This window comes from Alosa alosa, chromosome 13, assembly GCF_017589495.1.
Source record: "Alosa alosa isolate M-15738 ecotype Scorff River chromosome 13, AALO_Geno_1.1, whole genome shotgun sequence".
Lineage (NCBI taxonomy): Eukaryota > Metazoa > Chordata > Actinopteri > Clupeiformes > Clupeidae > Alosa > Alosa alosa.
Window position 1 is genome coordinate 13,078,335 of NC_063201.1, and position 18,786 is coordinate 13,097,120.

Consider the following 18,786-nt stretch of genomic DNA (forward strand, 5'->3'; position numbering starts at 1 on the left):
ATCGACCCTGGGAAGGTGCTAGAGGGCAGAACTAGAAGACCATGGAAAAATGGGCGGAGATATTCCCAAAGTCACTTCTGATTATGCTGAGAGCTCAACAGTGCCAAACTTTGACAAATTGACATTAAAACCAGTTGGCCTCATTCAATTCCATTGCTATCTGCCTAATAATGTTAGTGAGTAAAGTCTGACGTTGTTTTAGTAGATTGGTTATCAATGGGGTTTTAAGTTTATAATGATATTTGCCAAAGCGTTACCTAACGTTAGCGAGACAGCTCACCGACATTAGTGTTAACGTTAAACATGCTATGAGCTAGGACACCAACGTGATTTTGATCAAATACGTTTCATTCAGCATGGTAACTATATTCAGATGTGCTACAGTTTATCAACGAGTTTGCTTTGAACCTGATATAGCTAGATAGGAGTTTTGCTCCAACTGCTTTCAGATAATTTATTTTCCCTGTAAATTTGCACTTTTAAAAAGTCTCACCAGTGCAGGTTTGTGTTCTTGATGTAATGTTGATGGAATAATTTGTATTGCTGTATCTGTCAAATAATTTCTTAAATGCATATGAGCTTTGCAGATGCCGAGAGAGGCTGAAGTGACAAGAGGACATTGCCTATCATTAGGTCAGTAATCTTTATAAGAAGGATAAAATGTCTATTTTTTACCTTTTGTGGATATATGTCCTTTTTTACCTTGTATGGTTCTGTAGCACCAGTGCTAACAACGAAAGCGTTAACATACAGCCCTGCCACCCATTAAAAAATGAGGTATAATTCATCTGATAATGGCATGGTAAATCTGCGGCTGTTATTGAATCATTACGTAGCAAGCAAAGCCCCATTTCAGGCAGGGAGCTACAGTGATATTCCAGGGACTTTGTCCCTTAACAGGATGTGCCATTGACAGTCACAGTGGGAGGGGAACTCACAGGTTTGCTAACACCTACCTCATTAATATTATAAGCGTTACGCTGAAGTTCTAATTGTTAGTAGTGAAACCACCTAACATTTTTCAATATTTCCATCACCATGTGTAGCTAACACCCATGGTTATGATATTCAGAGCTCACATCAGACTTAATTGGGTGATGATTTCATCAAGACATTGAGTAAACACCACATGTACAGCAGATACCTCACCGGGTTGATGGATGGTTATTGGAGTGATGTAGTGGTGGTTGGCATGAAGATTAGGCTGCTGGGGGCTCCTGAAGCTGGAGCGGACAGGCCAAGTACATCTTCCTTGCCTCTCTGCTTTTAAACCTTGCTCCCCAAGTTGCCAATCGTCCGTTCTCTTTTCCTTCCTTGGTGCCTTATTTGATTTTGCTTCTAATGTATGTGCTGAAAATTTCTTTTTAGGTCATAGCATGAAAGAAGTGTGTTGTCATTGCCATTTCCTGTTACAGCATGCTGGCATTACTCTAAGTCAATTGCTGTTGACCCTCTTAACAATGTATCCTGCAATATGATATAATACAGTAGTATCTGTTTTTGTTAAGTCGGTGTTGCTGTAGCGTTTATCAGCTCCTCTCCTCCTCCCTCAGACCAAGATTGCAGATGGTCTCCTTGATATCCAGGAAGTAGCTTCCGGTTTTGACCATCGAGAGGAACTGGACAACTGTGTTGAAACTCCACTGGCGTTGGGACAGGATTCCTCTGTCTGATGCAGCTGAAAGTCTTCTCCAGGCAATCCTCGGACAAGCTACTGTTGAGAATGCACTTCTGTACCTGGCTTACTTCCAGGATTAATGTTGCAGCAGTCACCACTACGTTTTGAACTGGTATCCAGCTGCCCTTTTGACCAATCTTCAGGCCACGAAAAAGATGGAAGGTGTCCCAATGCAAGTTTATGGCTTTCTCTAACTCATTCTCTTTCAATCTGCTTAGGGCAATTACGACAAGGTCGAACCGGTGGTCTACTTCCTCAAGGAACCATGATGGAACTGGCTCCATCAAACGTGCTGCATCCTCCTTAGCTTGTTATAGGTGTGCAGAGTTTATAGACAGCTACCCATCCTTTGCACATTGTGTATTTTCTGTTGTTCACACACACACTTCAGACATTAGGAACTGAAATATTTTTTGAAAATATAAATGAGTGTCAAACCTCCTTTCTATGTTGCAGTCCCACCACACCTCCCTTCTGGTATTTTTGTTGTTTTTCCCCCTAGTTTTTTAGTTTAGTTTTTTTGTTAACACACACTTGTTTCACACATTGAAAAATGAATAAAATATCTAAAATGTATCAGTCACCTTTTTATGCTGCAGTCTCACCAGCTATTTGAAATATGAGTTGCAACTGTTTTATTGAAACGGTTGATTGCCTATTGAGTTGCAAGTGTGTTATGGAAACAGTGGCTGTGTATTGATAGAACTTATTTTTAACATTTAAGCTGTAATTGATCATTTGTATATTTATTTGACACATGATTATGGCTGAGTCTTACAATTTTATCAATGCTGTGGTGGCAACTTTTATTTGATCAAAATAACTGAATAGGACACTAACAGAAATGCCTAAACACTAGATCTGTAGGCCACAGCATGCTGACATATCTGAGACGATGTTGTAAATATTGGGTATCTAAATTTGCAAGTAATAAAGCTGTTGTCCGGTAAGGCTAACACTCTTTTGACAACCACAAAATACAGCAGTGTTTCTCAAAGTGTGGTCCAGGAACCACAGGTGGTACGTGAGCAGACCTGGTAAAATATAATATAGATGAGTTGTTTGCAATATTGAACCAACTTGTATGTAATTCCAAACAGTTCTGCAACACTGCCTATGTAAGCTATGCCAGTTTAAATCATATGAATCCTCTGACACAATAAGCAAGGTGCAAAGACGATAAGCAAGGTGGTTCAGTGAGTAAGTTATTGTATAATATACTGTTGAAGTAGGTCTACTCTTTCTTTTTTTAGCTAGGTGGTCCGTGGTTTTTTGGTAAAGTGGTCCTGGGTCTGAACGTTTGAGAAACACTGAAATATAGGGACTGTTGAGGTGCACATGAACCATGACAAACATCAAAGAGTCTCGCAACTCAGTCCATGGCTCTACAGGGTCAGGGAATGTCTACAGGTGTTTCTCTTCTGGGCTGAAGTTGGCCGAGAGTGCCTGGTGCTGAGCCGCGATTGGTTTATCCACGTTTGATGATTGGGGGGGGTCTGTGGATACAACGAAAGGGAGGGTCGACTTGAAAGATGGCACATCTGATGGCCACAGGTAGCAATACAACACCAGTCAATCAATTGACAGGGAGAGGCGACACATCTGACATCGAACTTGTAGCATACAATCAACAGACAAAGAATAGCCTATTCTAAAAGTCTGCACAGTCAAACGACAGGGGAGTCGCCCTGCACTATAGCAGAGAAAACGAGATGAACAGCAGAATGAAATGACAGCAGACGACACAACATTAAACCCAAATTAAAACATTAAACCCAAATTAAAACCAAACGACAGAGCAGACAACATGCACAACATTAAAACCAAACGACATAGAAGACGACATGCACAACAGCTGAATCAAACGACACAGCAGACGACAGGCACAACAGCTGAATTAAACGACACAGAAGACGACATGCACAACATTAAAACCAAACGACATAGAAGACTACATGCACAACAGCTGATCCAAACGACACAGAAGACAACATGCACAACAGCTGAATCAAACGACACAGCAGACGACAGGCACAACAGCTGAATCAAACGACACAGAAGGCGACCGCACAACAGCTGATTCAAACAACACAGAAGACAACATGCACAACATTAAAACCAAACAACATAGAAGGCGACATGCACACTGCTGATCAAAGCGACACAGAAGGCGACATGCACAACAGCTGATCCAAACGACAGAAGGCGACATGCACAACAGCAGAATCAAACAACAGGCCTGTCGACATACTTGGCGACATGTGCAACAACAGAGTCATGGCACAATATCACAGTCAACACTAGGGGGTGTCGTTTTGTAAGGAGAGCAATGACATGAACAAGGCCGTTTTGTCACGTCTGTCGTAAAGTGAATGTTGCATAGACATCTTCAGTGGACATAAGTAGTTGACAAAAGCAATATTTAGTCGACATAGGCATTATTTATGGCACTAATGGAACGCCATACCCTATAGCTAGCCACACAAAAAATGAATGATAGCCTACTAAATCTCTGCTTAGCATGCTTCTCCGCTTAGCATTCTAATAACAGAAGGAGCACATTTATGTTGACCACTACAACATGACTCATTATGTCTGTAACTCTATAAAACACTTACTTTCATAAAGGATGCAAACCATCCAGCACATACACATGGAAACCGATATTTTAGGTACTTGGCCACAAACTCAAAAGGTGTCTCTCTGAAGCTCTGTTTTAGAATCTTTGCTCTGAATGCTGCGTTGCTAGGCAACATCAAATAAACGAAATGAGAGTCTTTTCAAGGTATTAAAAGTGTACGTGTGATTAAGAATGGATGTGTGTGGTTTGCAATTAGAATAAACAAGAAATAACATTTCCAATAATTTCCCATGATAAATTACATAATATTTGCACCTTTCTTACTTGTGAGGCTCACACATATTTAGTGAAATGTAATACAATGTTGCCACCTAGCGTTCAGATGTAGGCTATTTAACATTAACGTGACATTTCCGGCTTATTCTTTCGTCAACTCCATGCTTTTAGGAAAACAATCTTTTTATCATAGTTCCCTCTTCAATGAGCGATTACCAGCTCGTTTTTGTAACAGAGATAGCTGTTTATTGTCCCTAGCTTTACAGAAACACCTATTCATATTAATACGTATGGAGTGCTGCCGACCACTGTTCATTACATGGCCCAGAATGCCTTGCATGACAAAACAACACAGTAAAACCTAAATGCCCGTAAACATATGAATTTGCATACTTGTAACATTTTTAATAATACTCTCCCATTATGATATTTAACAATAATGAAAAATTTCATTTGAATACCGTCAATGTGAAAATAACTGTACTACGTCAGCAATAAATAACTAATGTTCTCCTTACTGTTTTGGTTCGTAAGTCCATACTATCCCATGGCTGAACAAGGATTTCATGATTGGGCAGGATTGCCTGGAGAAATTGTGGCTGCCCAGAGACATTGTGCATACTTGGAAGGCATTGTGATAGATGTACAACTGCAAATGTGGAAGGTGATAGTTACCAAATACGGGTGGGTGGTTTGCCAAATGCTGGAAACTTTTGAAATGTTTTCTCTTTTTTTTTAGCTTATGCACCCTCACATTGGAGTCCCGAGTTCAAATACAATACAATCGATATGTGACAGTGTTCCTGAGATATGGACGACTTTCTGTTTCTGAGCGTCGCCGCCGATTTCGTTTGGCTGTGACGGGCAAACGCTTTTGAAAATCAAAAATCCTTCTGGTAACTTTTGTGAGGCTTGGTCCAAGGATAATGTACGTCAAGTTTCGTGGCGTTCGGACCAAATTTGTGACCTGTGAAAATTTAGTTTCGCTTTCTGTTCAATCCAATATGGCGGACGAACGACAAGCACACTTAATAAAACTTAAGAAGAACAATAAGTGTGCTGCTTTGCAAGCACACTTAATAAATATTTTTAACAAAAACACTTCACTCACAATTATTGGCACCCCTGAAAAATATTATAAACAAGACCTAAAAGAAGCATTTTCCTATCTAATTTCAATTTATTTAAGTTAATCCTCTAAAGCCCGCGGTCGAGGTTTACTTTCGACAAAATGCGATTACTGAATAAAGCGGCCGATTTAGTCAAATAGGGTGTCATATTTCGTTCGACCTCCACTCCACTAGATGGCAGACATGTCATACGTCATCCCCGAGTCGAAAAAACGACATGCTTTAAAAAAAACTTTCTAGCTACAGGTGCATTGAATCAGTGCGTGAAATACCGGAGCTAGTGTGCGTGTGAGCCACTTTGTCAGAGCGATATTGTCAGCGTCAGCGGTATTTGCATTAGATTATCGTCTAATGGCATCAAAAAGTTTACCTGAAATGAAGTGTTGGGTCTTCTATTCGCGGACCCTGATTCTGAAGGGAATATCTGCCTTCAGAAAATGGCGGTGATTCGTTTAGTGAGGCTTCAGATCGTCCCTGCCTTGCAATGATGCAGCTGGACAAAGTGAAGTTTACTCCATAGTTTAGCTTACACCAAGCACAAACATTGAATCGTTTGCCCAATATCACTGGTGGGAATAATGTTTCCGCGGGTTGGTGTTCATCGGGAAGTTAGCAGGGTGTTAGTGGTGTGGCCGAACGAGGGCTGGAGGTAGCCTAATATCCATAAGCGCTAGCTTCTGTCTTCTGAATGTGTGCCTCTCCGCTATCGCGGCGACAGTAACGTGGTGGAGCCTTTGTCTAATGCCACTGGGTATGTTAGGCGAGGTCGAAGTGCTCATAGGACAGTTAGGGGGGCATTAGAGGCAGTGTGGGGAGTCGCAATGAGAGGTGACAGTAGGCCTAGTCCGGAGCTCGCCAAATTCTCTCCACTTTCGGCGCGGCGTGAGGCAGATCTGGCCATGCTGCTCGCGAACAGGAGCAGAGGTGGTGACACAGGGCAGGGAGAGCCATTAGGCCATGCATAGTCTATCACAAGATGATGGGAATGCGGCACTGTATGGATAGGATATGGATATGGATAGTCATTATCTCTACAGCAAAAGGCCTGCTACAAAAAAAAAAATTGTCAGCCATTTATTAGTAATGATTTACACTGTTGATTATCTATTTCCCTGACCATTTTAGGACATGTGTTCTTTTTTGTGTGTTCATGTCCTTGTGATGTGTGTGTGTCTTTGTCAGCTAAGAAAAAAAAAAAAAAAAACATCAACAAAACAACAAAAAGAAAACAAATACTAACATTGTCTCTTGTCTTGTCTCGTCATCTCACTCCTGATCTGTGCCTTGCCGTGGCAAGTGAGCTTTTGAACTAAACAGGTCTTGTCTACTTGTGTTTTGTGTGTCATCTGAATAATATATATGTGCCCCATACATGGAATCAGAGTGCCAACTGTATGTAGTAAATGGAAAATCTCTACAGCAAAAAGGCCAGCCTACCGCTACATGCATTTGGTTTGTTTCTGCCATTTATTAGTAATGATTTATACAGTTTGTTTACTACTTACCTATTTACCTGAGCATTCAGTATTGTCCAATATAGCAATACAGAAGGTGAGGGACATTTTGGGGAAAAAGAAGTGGTGCATTTTATCATTCAAACATGCAACTTTTCATGAAAATTCTATAATCCAAGATGGCCACCACCATATGACGTCATAATATGCAAACCTGGATCTCCAACACACATCCTCTACATACTTACAGCACACTGCCCCCACCTACCCACACACACACTACAGTCACTGCTCCACTCCCCTCCCGCCCACACACACATCTTCACTGACATCACTCACATACATCACATACAGTACTCTGCTTGCAATAGTAAGTCCCTGCCCCCCCACATACACAGCACATTATTTCATCAGGAAGCTTCTCCACACACACATCCCCAACATACTTACAGCACACTGCCCCCCAAATACACAGCACATTGTCTCATGAGGAAGCTTCTCCAACACACATATTGCACACTGCCCTCTCCCCACATACACAGCACACTATCCCATCTCCCTGTCATCCCCCAACACACACACCAAGACCCCTGGCAGTTGGGTTAGCCCCCCTTGAGCTGTGGATCTGCCCAAGGTTTCTTCCTTGGTGGGGAGTTTTTCCGTGCCCCTGTTGCTCTTGGGTGCTCCTTGTTGGTGCCCCCACCCAATCCCAATCCTCCCCACCTTTTTTTATGCAGCCCTTGCCCTTAATCTACTAAACCCCTCTTCTACTGCACTTTTACCCCCCACCATTAATGCACAAATGGGCTGACACCAGACATAATTTCACTGTATTTCTTACTTCCAGTAACTATATGTATGTGACAATAATCTTCCTTGTATCCTTGTAACTTTTTTTTGCGATTTGGGGGCCCAGCCATTGAAGTGAAATGGAGGGGGCCAGAAACAATTTTTTCCCGTAAAAGTCTAGTGGGGCTACATACCCACCAAATTTCATGTGCCTTGGTGGTTCTGTGTCTCGGTATTGTTGACCAAAAATTCAGGAAGTAGATGACGGAAAAAAAAAACTTTTTCACACATGCAACATTTTTAGGACTTTGGTGACCCACCTCTCACCCAAACAGTAAGGAATGTTAATTCTGCCTCCAGAATTGTGTAGTACAGGCTACAATGAACTACCACACCAGCTTCCAGAACGTTTATTAGAACAGACGTTCCAAAAATGGCAAAGGATGAAATGTGAAATTCCAATGTGTCAATTAGGGCCGTGGCACCCGAATTTCAATTTTCAATGCAAACCGTTTGAGATATTGACCTGAAACTTCAGATTCCTTTGTTTGGTAACATAAGGCATAGTTTCACTGCTTTTCAGCAAAATCTGATAGGTACCATGTACATGATACCCCGATATTGGCTGTTTTCACATGGAATGACCCAATAAGCATGGTCTGAATACTCTTTTCAGAAACCAAGGCCTCTAGAACATACACAAAGGTGTCAGTAGTGTAGATAAAACTAAACAAGAAGAAACCCCGCTGAAATGAGGGGCACCTGAGACTGTTCATTAATTTAAAAAAGGACTTACGTGGTTTATGTCTTTACAAAGCTCACTGGAGATGTCCTTGTGCAGGACCTCCAAAGCATTATAGTTGGGCACATAAAACACCCTTCTTCTCTCTCCTCCAGTCATGATCTGCAGCTCACTCTCTGTGGCACCTGCCACACCAATGGCATATATCATGATCCCATAACTCAGGATCTCTTTAGACCACACAGGCAGCACAACAGGATCTGTGGCTGCTCCAGTAATGACGAAAAGGATCTGAGTTACGTCCTGCTCGCGACGGCCGCCATGTTGTTTTCCAAATAAGTCCAGTGCATAGCGAAGGGCAGCACCTGTGTAACTGTTTCCACCTGGTATTCTAATGGTTGTTATGGCTGTTCGTACCTCCTTTGCGGTAGTGTACTGATTTAGAGTGAACTTGGACTCTGCGTCGTCCGAGTAGATGATGGCACCAAACCGGACCAGGTTCTCTCCAACAGTTGTGCTACTCACAAGTGAGGTCATTAAGCGTTGCATGCTCTTGTATTGATCCACACTAATACTGCTGGAGCCATCAACAAGGAAGATCATGTCTGCCACCTCTGTCCTTCTGCAGTCTAAAAGGGAGTAGAAACAAAACAATTCCCCTTATTCACCCGGCGGCCAGAACAAGGCTAAAGGGTACACTTGCCATTACACCTCAGTCCAGCAGATGGTGGTGGTACTTTGCAACTCTGTTTGCAAACTGCCAAAAAAAAAAGTTTACCGAAAAAGAAGGGTTTACTGGCCTGTTCTTTTTCTTCAGTGAGTTTTTCAAACGGAGTGCATTACCACCACCATCTGCTAGACTTAGGTGTAATGGCAAGTGTATAGTGAGATATTGTGTCTGTGTGTGTGAAAAAGTATTGCTTGAGAATACGATTGCATGGTAATGTACTAGGGCAGCACGATTTGGGGAACATTTCTACTTGCGATTTTTCTGACATATTGCAATTACGATTTGCGATATGATTTTTGAATGTGAATGATCTGATTCAGTTCAATATTCCAAATGTCTCTAATTTTTGACACCCCTGATTCGTGACCACGACCAGTGCACAAGAAGCACAGAACCCCCTGACCGACTGTAAAGCTCACCAATCAGAATTTCTGTACCCTTCACTATACACACCCACCAACCAGAAGTGGCACAGTCAAGGTGGATGACATGAATATAAAAGTAATACATATGTGACAAGATTAACTGTGCATGACTATTTGTATTGCGTTTAGGTAATTTGAGTTGGTTCATATTGCAATTACAATTGCGATTGAAATAATTCTGCAGCCCTATTGCACAAAAGAATATTTTGTATAACAACAATGTCAATGGACAAAACTCGTCTGTGGACAGTTTCTTGGATTAATCCTAATACTTGTCCAAAAGGATTAAATATCCTTTAGGGAAGATAGTCTTTGTTTTCTTTCAGTCTTGCCTTAATTCATGTATGGGAAAACGTTTTACTTTTGTCATTAATTCGATAACAATGAAGAAAAGAAGAAAGGACAGGAAAAATAATAGAGAATAGAGAACTGTTCAGGTGCTCTTTCTTTTTTGAAAAAAAAATTCAAGCATTGGTCATCTCACTGGGGACTGCAACCACTTACTAGTGTCAGGATGACAGATCTTATAGAAGATCTTATCCTCCAAAACCTGGAGGCCATCAAAGTCTCTCTCTGTATACACCCTGTCTGTGATGCCACTGATTTCATTCAGCTGGGTTATATTGGCGCTGTCCACACCAATGGAGTAGATGATAATATTTTTGTCCCTCAGAGCCTGCGCAGGCAACTTAACGGCATCTTGGGCTTCACCATCTGTGATGACGATCAGGATCTTTGGGACATTGAGGCGCCCGCCCCTTGAGGTGTCAAAGTACTGGGAGGTAAAGCTGAGAGCTTGACCAGTCAGAGTTCTCCCACCCAGTTGCTTCATGGAGTTCACTTTCTGCACAAGGTCATTTTGGGTTTGGGGGCTGTCAAGAGAAAACTCCTCGTTCTGGACGGTGCTGAACTGCAGCACCCCCATGCACACAGAGTCTGGCCCAATGACCCGGCCAGCGTAATTGTGTTGTTGATGAAAGCCTTCATCTTGAGGAAGTCTGCAGGGTGAATGCTTCCAGAACTGTCCACCAGAAATATGACATCAGCCAGCATTTCCTTGCATGCTGCATGGGAGAAATCAAAGCTTGGGCAAACCAATTCACAGTGCACAGGACACAGTTTGAAAAAGTCATACACTTCAATCATAAAAACACATTTTGTTCACCTGTTTGAGAGAATATGTCTGTCACAATATCATCCTTGACTGGTCTAAGTGCATGAAAGTTATTGACGAAGAACCTCCTCTTCGGATCACCGCAAATGTCCAGCAGCTTGTCGTTATTGGCATCCTTCACCCCAATGGCATAAATGGTGATGCCCTGTTGGCGTAATCTCTCTGCTGCCCTTTTCACAACTTCATTGTCCTGTGACTCCCCATCTGTTATTACAATGAGGTACCTGGGTACCTTATCACCATGACTCTTTTCAGCCTCCTCAAAATACGGGCTCATAAAATTTAAAGCGGCACCTGTATAAGTGTCACCTCCAGTTTGTTTGATAGCATCCACAGCCTTCTCCAAAGACTTTTTGTCTGTGTAATCGGCCAGGTTGAACTCCAGGTTAGGTCTGGTTGAGAACTTTGCCAGACCAACACGTACCTGGTCTGGTCCAATAGGAAACATCCGAATGAATTCCAAAACAAACTTTCATTCGGCCAAAATCCTCATAGGGAATGCTGGATGAGTAGTCAATCAAAAAAAATAAATCTGCTTCCTCTGTTTGGACACAGTTTACAAGACAAAAAACCCACAGAACATAATTACTATAAAAATACACAACCCTGGGACTATTTACATTTTATTTCATGTCATAAATGTATCACTTTCAAGCACTGCTGTAGACACTGACCTTGTTTCATTGGTGGTGGTGGGGGTGGTTTCGTAATTTCACGGCAAATTCTTTTTGCCAGATTTGCTTCCATTGACTTAAGTTTCACAAAATCATCAATGAATACCACATAGTTCCTAACTGGGTCGGTGGCTATCTCTCGCAGTTCATTCCAGATGCATTTTAATACCCACTGCATAGACTTTAACTCTAAATCCGCTTTAATTTCAGAGCTGGACCACTGGCGTTATCGTGAGACACACCGTCTGTGATTATTACAGCAATCTGTTGCACACCACTGTCACGCCGGCTGCCCCTCTCCTTGGTAAACATGTTGTTCGTTGCAAATGTCAGAGCTTTCCCTGTGTATGTATTGCCCCCATGGTATGGTAGCAGCTTTATGCTCTGCAAAGTATCAATTTTATTATCATATGTGTTCAAGTAGAACTCGGGACGAGGGTCATCGCTGTAAGTGGCTAAGCCCACCCTCACACCCTTTGAGCTGATATCAAAGTCTTTGAGAATTCTTGACATGAATGCCCACATCAGCTGGAAGTTGTGTACTGAAGCATGATTAATGCTGCTGGATTCATCTACTATGAACACAATGTCTGCTACTTTGGCTGTTGTACACTCTGAAACACAGATGGCAAGATGGCATTAAATGAAAAAGTAAACAATGCATGTAAAGCCAGATATAAACAAACAATTCAGTTATAGAAACCAACGTCTTAATTAATGTACTAAAAAGGGTTTGGGTTTGTTGGTGAATGCAATACTAATATTAGCCAGCAGAGACTGCTAACTGCTAACATAATATTTAAGTAGTGATCCACAGAGAGAGCAAAGTTTGTGTCTGTGAAGTACAACTTTGTTTTGTGATTTCTTTACAATATATGGTAAAACTGGAGTGTATATTTCAGACAAATAAATCATCATAAATACATTTTAACACTACTTGCCAGTTTTAACAGTGGCATCAGCAGTCTTGTCAACAGCAGCCTTGATGTCTGTTATTGTCTGATGAGTTGATTGTCCAAAATAGATATAAGGGTCTGTTGCAATGGTCTGAAGCTCCACTCGGTCAGCTTGGCCAAGCCCAACAGTAAGTACAGTCACGCCTTGTTCTTTAATAACTCATGACGCTTTGATCACATTGTCATCTGATTTCCCTGATGTTATGAGCACCAAATATGGTTTAAATCCACGGGCTCCATACTCCGAATTGAAAAAATTATGGTGGGCATAGGTTATTGCCTCTCCAGTGTTACGCGTCCGACTTCCCCTTAATCTCCATTTTTTCAAATAGTCCATGATATCAGATCTTGTGTTGAACTGGTTCATCTTGAAATCCACTTTGACAGTATCACCAAACTGAGCCAGGCCCATACGATTGCCGTCAATGTTTATGCTGAGTTGGTTGGAAAGTCGAATAAGCATTTGTTTTATGACCTGAATCTGTGACTGAGCCGAACTGTCCACAAGAAAGAAAATATCAGCATATCTTGGTGTTAGATCTGAAACAAGTTATAAAAGAGAGGACTTAATAATCCAATTCGATAAAATCATACATTAGACAGAGAAGGAGAGAATGATGTTTTAATATTAGAACGTGTATTAAAGATGTATTAATATTAAATAATGTATATTTTTAATGTTGCTAATATCGAGACCAAATTGATCTGTAGGTGTCAAAGCATTAAAGGGACACCAGGCAAGCCTGATGCTTTTTCTCTACGAAACTCCCCCTCGCTCGGTCTGAAGCTCTTTTCCTTTTCTTTGCGTCTTCAAGGGTTGAAGGGTTTTTGCTGCTTCTTCGCCGGCTCTGCCATTATACACACGTTTGCAACAATATAGCGTTTCGTTAGCCTGCCTCTGTGCTGTAAACTGATCCTGCTCCGGTCGGCGGGTAGGATACACCGAACTTGCAAGTGGGATTTTATATACCGACTTACGAAGATGATTAATTAACACGAAAACGTTGCCTGGTGTCCCTTTAAGAAAATAATAAACTATACCCTCTGCTTGGGCATTCACAGCGGTGCAAACTGATTTCTGCATACTGTCTATTACGTTCTGCAGCTCCTGGTAGTTGTTGATGCCTACCAAGAAACGCTCACTAGGTTTGTTGGCAACAGATTGCAGCTGTTTGGCATCATAGTTGCCAACACCAATGGCGTAGATGACAATCCCCAATCTCCGCAATATTAGGGCTGGTCCTGCCACGTAATCAGAGGATTCGCCGTTTGTGATCACAATGGCAATCTTTGGGACGTTAGCTCGGCTGCCTCCTTCCGGGATAAAGTACTTATTCTGAAGGAAGGTGAGGCCCTTTCCCAAACAAGTTCCTCCTTGATGGAACTGGAGCTGGGCAATTTGATTAAGTACATCTCTGACGTTGTCATGATCCTTCAGCAGGAACTCCTGGTACGTGTCATCAGTGAACTGTGCTAGGCCTATGCGCACTTTGTCTGATGCTACAGTAAGTCCACTCACAAATGATTGAAGGAATTGCTTCGTCTGATTAAAGCTATCCACTCCAATGCTACTCGAGCCATCCACAAGGAACACAATATCAGCAACGGTTGCCTGAATTTCCCCTTGAGGATCAATAAAGTATCTATCTATCTATCTATCTGAAATTATAAAAAGATGAATAAATTAATATTTATTTACAAGTTGAGCACTAGAGATAGCAGAGGATTTAGTAACCCAAGTATTGACATCAGAATGCCATTTAAAATGAAGTACAAAATGTTTCTCTTAACTTCTTTACTTTCTCATAATAATTTAGTTTGATTCCTCTCTACTACGTCTGGTATTGCACTACCTGTAGAAACCTGTGTGGTCTGCCGTTTGGCCTCCTCCACGTTGGTACACAGCACCTGGACGATGTTCTGAGAGATGCCCTGAAGAGCGCTGAAGTCAGAGACACTGTACACATGCTGGTCATGGGGCTCGGTGGCAATCTCCTTTAGCTGCTCATCGTTCGCATCTTTGATGCCGATTGTGTAAATGGTGATGCCCTGATTCTTCAGGTCCTTGGCATGTGGTTCAACGTTGTCCAGTGACTGGCCATCTGTGATGACCACAGCAATCTGGGGCACATTCTCTCCGGCACGGCTTCCTGCTCTTTGCACAAAGTGCTCCTTCAGGATGAAGTCCAGTCCCTTGCCAGTCTTTGTACCGCCACCCTGGTATGGCAGCTTGTCAATGTACTCGAGAATCTCTTGTTTATTCTGATAGGTGTTAAGGTTAAACTCTGTGCGGGGAGTGTTGCTGTATTGTGCCAGGCCAATGCGGACATGATCTGGAGCCACATCAAAGCTGGCTACCAGACTGTGGAGGAACTCCCGGATACGCTGGAAGTTCTGTGACCCACTACTCCAGGAGCCATCAACCAGGAAGACAATATCAGCCACAGCCTCCTGTGTGCATTCTGGGAGAAAGATTCATTCTCATCAGTGAAAGAAAAGCAATCCGATTGACAGTTGTCATACTCAAATTGTTACCAGAAAGTGTCAGAAAGTTCCTGATAATCATAGGACATCTGTATTTTTTCGGAGATACATTTACCTGTGCTTTGTGATGCACTCAGGAGAAAACAAGATGCTGTGATCATGGCACCAAAAAGAATATAAGTCTTTGCCATGTTCACAGTGTTTCTGAAAGCCTGAAATAAATAACATGTAAAAGACAATGACTTTGTGTAAAGAAGTTACTTGAACTGATGACAGACCATGGTAGCCATCAACATGGCTTTGCAAAAGATAGCCATCTTAGTGTACACACTGCCAGTGGCATGTTTGCCTAGATAGTAGTGTCTGAAAACATCTGTGCAACTCGAGCATCACTGCCCATCAAACCTGCAAAAACATAACCCCCGCAGTAGCCAAGAGAAGCTAAAGATTATTTATTATTACATGATCCAATATTATAATAATGTGTCAGTTTATTATTTTGTTTTATGACACTGATAACATAGTTTGGGTATTTTACAAAGGCACGGTAAATACAACAGAAATTCCACCCATCTATAGAAGTACCCACCACTAGATACTAAAGAAGGAGGTGCAACGGATAGAAACACTCCTTCAATCAAGTCCCAGAGTGCATCAGAGACCACCAAGTCTGTGTCAATCACTCCATACCAGTGAGAGGCTCACCACACACACCACTCTCCTCGACCCACATTGCCCCCTGGTTCCTTCATGGCTTCAAACGGCTCCTGATGGGAAACTCTCCAGTAAGCCCAAGAGCCTCCCTCATCACAGCCAAGCAGCCGAACCATTTCCTATCATGACTGATACCCTGGGACACCCGATCAACAGCCTGAAGAGGAAGAGGAGACAGCAGTGGAGGTTGGAGATGTAGAAAAGGAAGAGGAGACCGCCGCCGTGGATGGAGAAGTGGAGGAAGAAGAAATCACCCACAATTATGCCCAGCCCGAAGCAGCGGAGGAGCAACCAGCTCCACAACCAGGTCCACCCTCACAGGTAGAGGTGAGACTTGACAGATCTAGAGGCAAGAGGGATAAGCGTGAGTCATTACCTAGGTCAAAGAAGGCCTCCTCTTATACTTACACTTATGCCAGTGGAAGTTCCCGAAGCTCTCATAAGAGCCACCAGATGGAGCTCACCCCTCTACAGGCAGCCATGATTGAGGAGAGGAAGAAACTTGCACAAGATCCAGGAGGAAAAAGCCTTAGATGACCGGGCCCAAGAACTAGACAGGCAAGCACAAGCAGCGTTGAAGGAACGAGAGAGGTTGACCCGATCCATGACGCTACAGCGACGGCTGCGTAGAGTTCAGCGAGAATTGGAAGAGGCTCGGCTAATAACCTCGTTCACCGGAGAAGTGACTACTGAACAACCACCTGCTCCATCTGCTCAGTCTAGTGTTTATAACCCCCCTCAAGGGTTGGCCCCTCTTTCCATGAGCTCAAGAGTTTTAGATGCAAGTGAACCTGTCGATCTGTTCTCAGTGCAGCGTGCTCCCTCTGCTGGTCCTCAAACATCTGCCTCCAATCCTGTTCCAGTGAATCAGCCAACCACTACTTTGTTCCAATCCTTACCTCTGGCTCTAAGTCAGCCTGTCAATACTGTGAGTCAGTCTGGGACTCGCTATCCAGTTCAAGGGAGCCACACAGTAGTCCAGACTTTTTAGTCCAGAACAGGCCGCCACTCCCTCACCTCCTTCGTTCCACCATTTAGTGCGGACCGCACCACGTCCTGCCAAGAGTCAAAGACCCTCAGATCCAGTCCCTGAGAAACCCGCACCTATTTCCTTGTTTAAGCCCAGTGAAAGGGCGTCAGAGGGAGCCAGCATCATGGAGCTGTTAGTGGCCACAGCTTTTGACATCCCAAAGCCAAGACTGCCTTATTTTGAGAGTGGAAAGGAGAGTGACTTTGTTCTGCTTAATATGGCGTTGGAGAACCTGTTAGACATCCACGCTCACCTCTCTGAACAATACAAGTTCCAGGTCCTCATGGACCACTTGAGGCTGCCCAGTGCGTACAAGCTAGCCAAGTCTTATATGCACGCCTCAACTCCCTACACATCTGCTCTTGCTGCCCTTAAGGCAAAGTATGGCCAGCCACGGCAGTTGGTACAAAGTGAAATAGCCAGTATCCTCCATTCACCACCTTTTAGATTAGGAGATAGCAATGCATTCCAGGACTTTGCTCTTTCAGTACATTCATTGATCGGCATGCTGCGATCAGTTGACGGTGCAGGTGGAAGTGAGTTGCGGTGTGGCTCTCATGTCGACAGACTACTTACCAAGCTCCCCTTCACTACCGGGACAGTTTCGTTGAGCACTGTTTGAATCGTGGCATCTTGAAAGATGGCAAAGAACAAACATACACCTTGGAAGACTTCTCTGCCTGGCTCCAGGTGAAAGCCCAGGCCAAGAGTATTGCCCAACAAGTCTCAGTCCCTACTTCAATGGAGAGACGAGAAGCAGTCCAAAAGATCCAGGGGAGAAAGGGGACACCTACCACTATGTACCTGAGCAATACAGCCACGGTGGAAAGCCAGCCTTGTGTCCAACAGGGCCACAGAAAGAGGATTACCATCTTTGGTAAACCCAAGTTCCAACCTTTCTGTCCATACTGTAACAACAACGACCACTTCCTGGGAACCTGTCCAAAAGTGAAGGAGTTCAGCCCATCAGAATTGAATTGATCAGAACATGGATAGAGAAGATGATCGTTGCTACAGATGTGCCCCCTGCCATAAGCCAGATAAATGCACCCTCAAAAAGCCTTGCAACACCTGCAAAGAGCTGCATCTCACCATCCTGCATGGCATCGCACATCAACTCTCCACCAGCTCACAAAGCCCTGGCAACTCTGCTACGGCAGACATTCTCAATGTGCTCGTCCGTGCACCCTGTGCCGAAGACACACTGTACATCGATCAGCCAAACCGATCTCCTCGTGTGATGTTGAAGGTAGTTCCAGTCTTCCTAATCAATGGCCGGCAGAGGCTGCAAACTTATGCCATACTTGATGATGGCTCAGAGAGAACGATCATTCTGACTTCAGCAGCGTCCCAGCCACAGCGCCATAGGCCATAGTCTGATGCTTGGGAGGACAGACAGTTCACTTTCCCACTTCAGCCACTGATCAGCCAGTTCGGATGGAGTGATGGGGTCATCCCAGCCTTGTTTGGTTTTCCACAAATCCTGTACCGCACTCCAGTCAGTCAGTATGATCCATTAAGATACATCTTACCTTATACCACCCAGGCCAAAGTGCTGGTACAGGATTTGTGGAAAACCAAACAAGGCTGGGATGACCCCATCACTCCATCCGAACTGGCTGATCAGTGGCTGAAGTGGGAAAGTGAACTGTCTGTCCTCCCAAGCATCAGACTGCCTCGCTGTTATGTGCCCCCTTGTGCCGACCAGTCGGATGTGTGCCGAGAGCTTCATGTCTTCTGTGATGCTGCAGAACGGGCCTATGGCACTGTGGCTTACTTACGTGTCCATGACGACCAGAATCACATTCACGTGGCCTTCATCATGGCCCGCTCCCGAGTGTCACCAAAGAGACAGTTGTCGATGCCCCGACTCGAATTGAGTGCTGCCTTATTAGGGGCACAGTTAGCCACTACCTTGAGGTGTGAACTCTCCTTACCCTTGGCCCGAA

The 18,786-nt window shown here is 43.5% G+C and overlaps 1 protein-coding gene across 1 annotated transcript in view; it reads right to left on the reverse strand.

Annotated features, from left to right (window-relative positions):
* Window positions 1–15,845, reverse strand: part of LOC125305771 (collagen alpha-6(VI) chain-like) — a 57,605-nt gene extending 41,760 nt beyond the window's left edge. Inside the window, 13 exon segments of the mRNA XM_048260712.1 lie at window positions 8,701–9,279; window positions 10,310–10,754; window positions 10,757–10,869; window positions 10,971–11,452; window positions 11,454–11,537; window positions 11,641–11,806; window positions 11,809–12,267; window positions 12,595–12,652; window positions 12,788–13,149; window positions 13,651–14,221; window positions 14,443–15,071; window positions 15,209–15,305; window positions 15,825–15,845. Coding sequence (XP_048116669.1) covers window positions 8,701–9,279; window positions 10,310–10,754; window positions 10,757–10,869; window positions 10,971–11,452; window positions 11,454–11,537; window positions 11,641–11,806; window positions 11,809–12,267; window positions 12,595–12,652; window positions 12,788–13,149; window positions 13,651–14,221; window positions 14,443–15,071; window positions 15,209–15,305; window positions 15,825–15,845 — 4,066 coding nt within the window.
* Window positions 15,846–18,786: the final 2,941 nt, after the last annotated feature.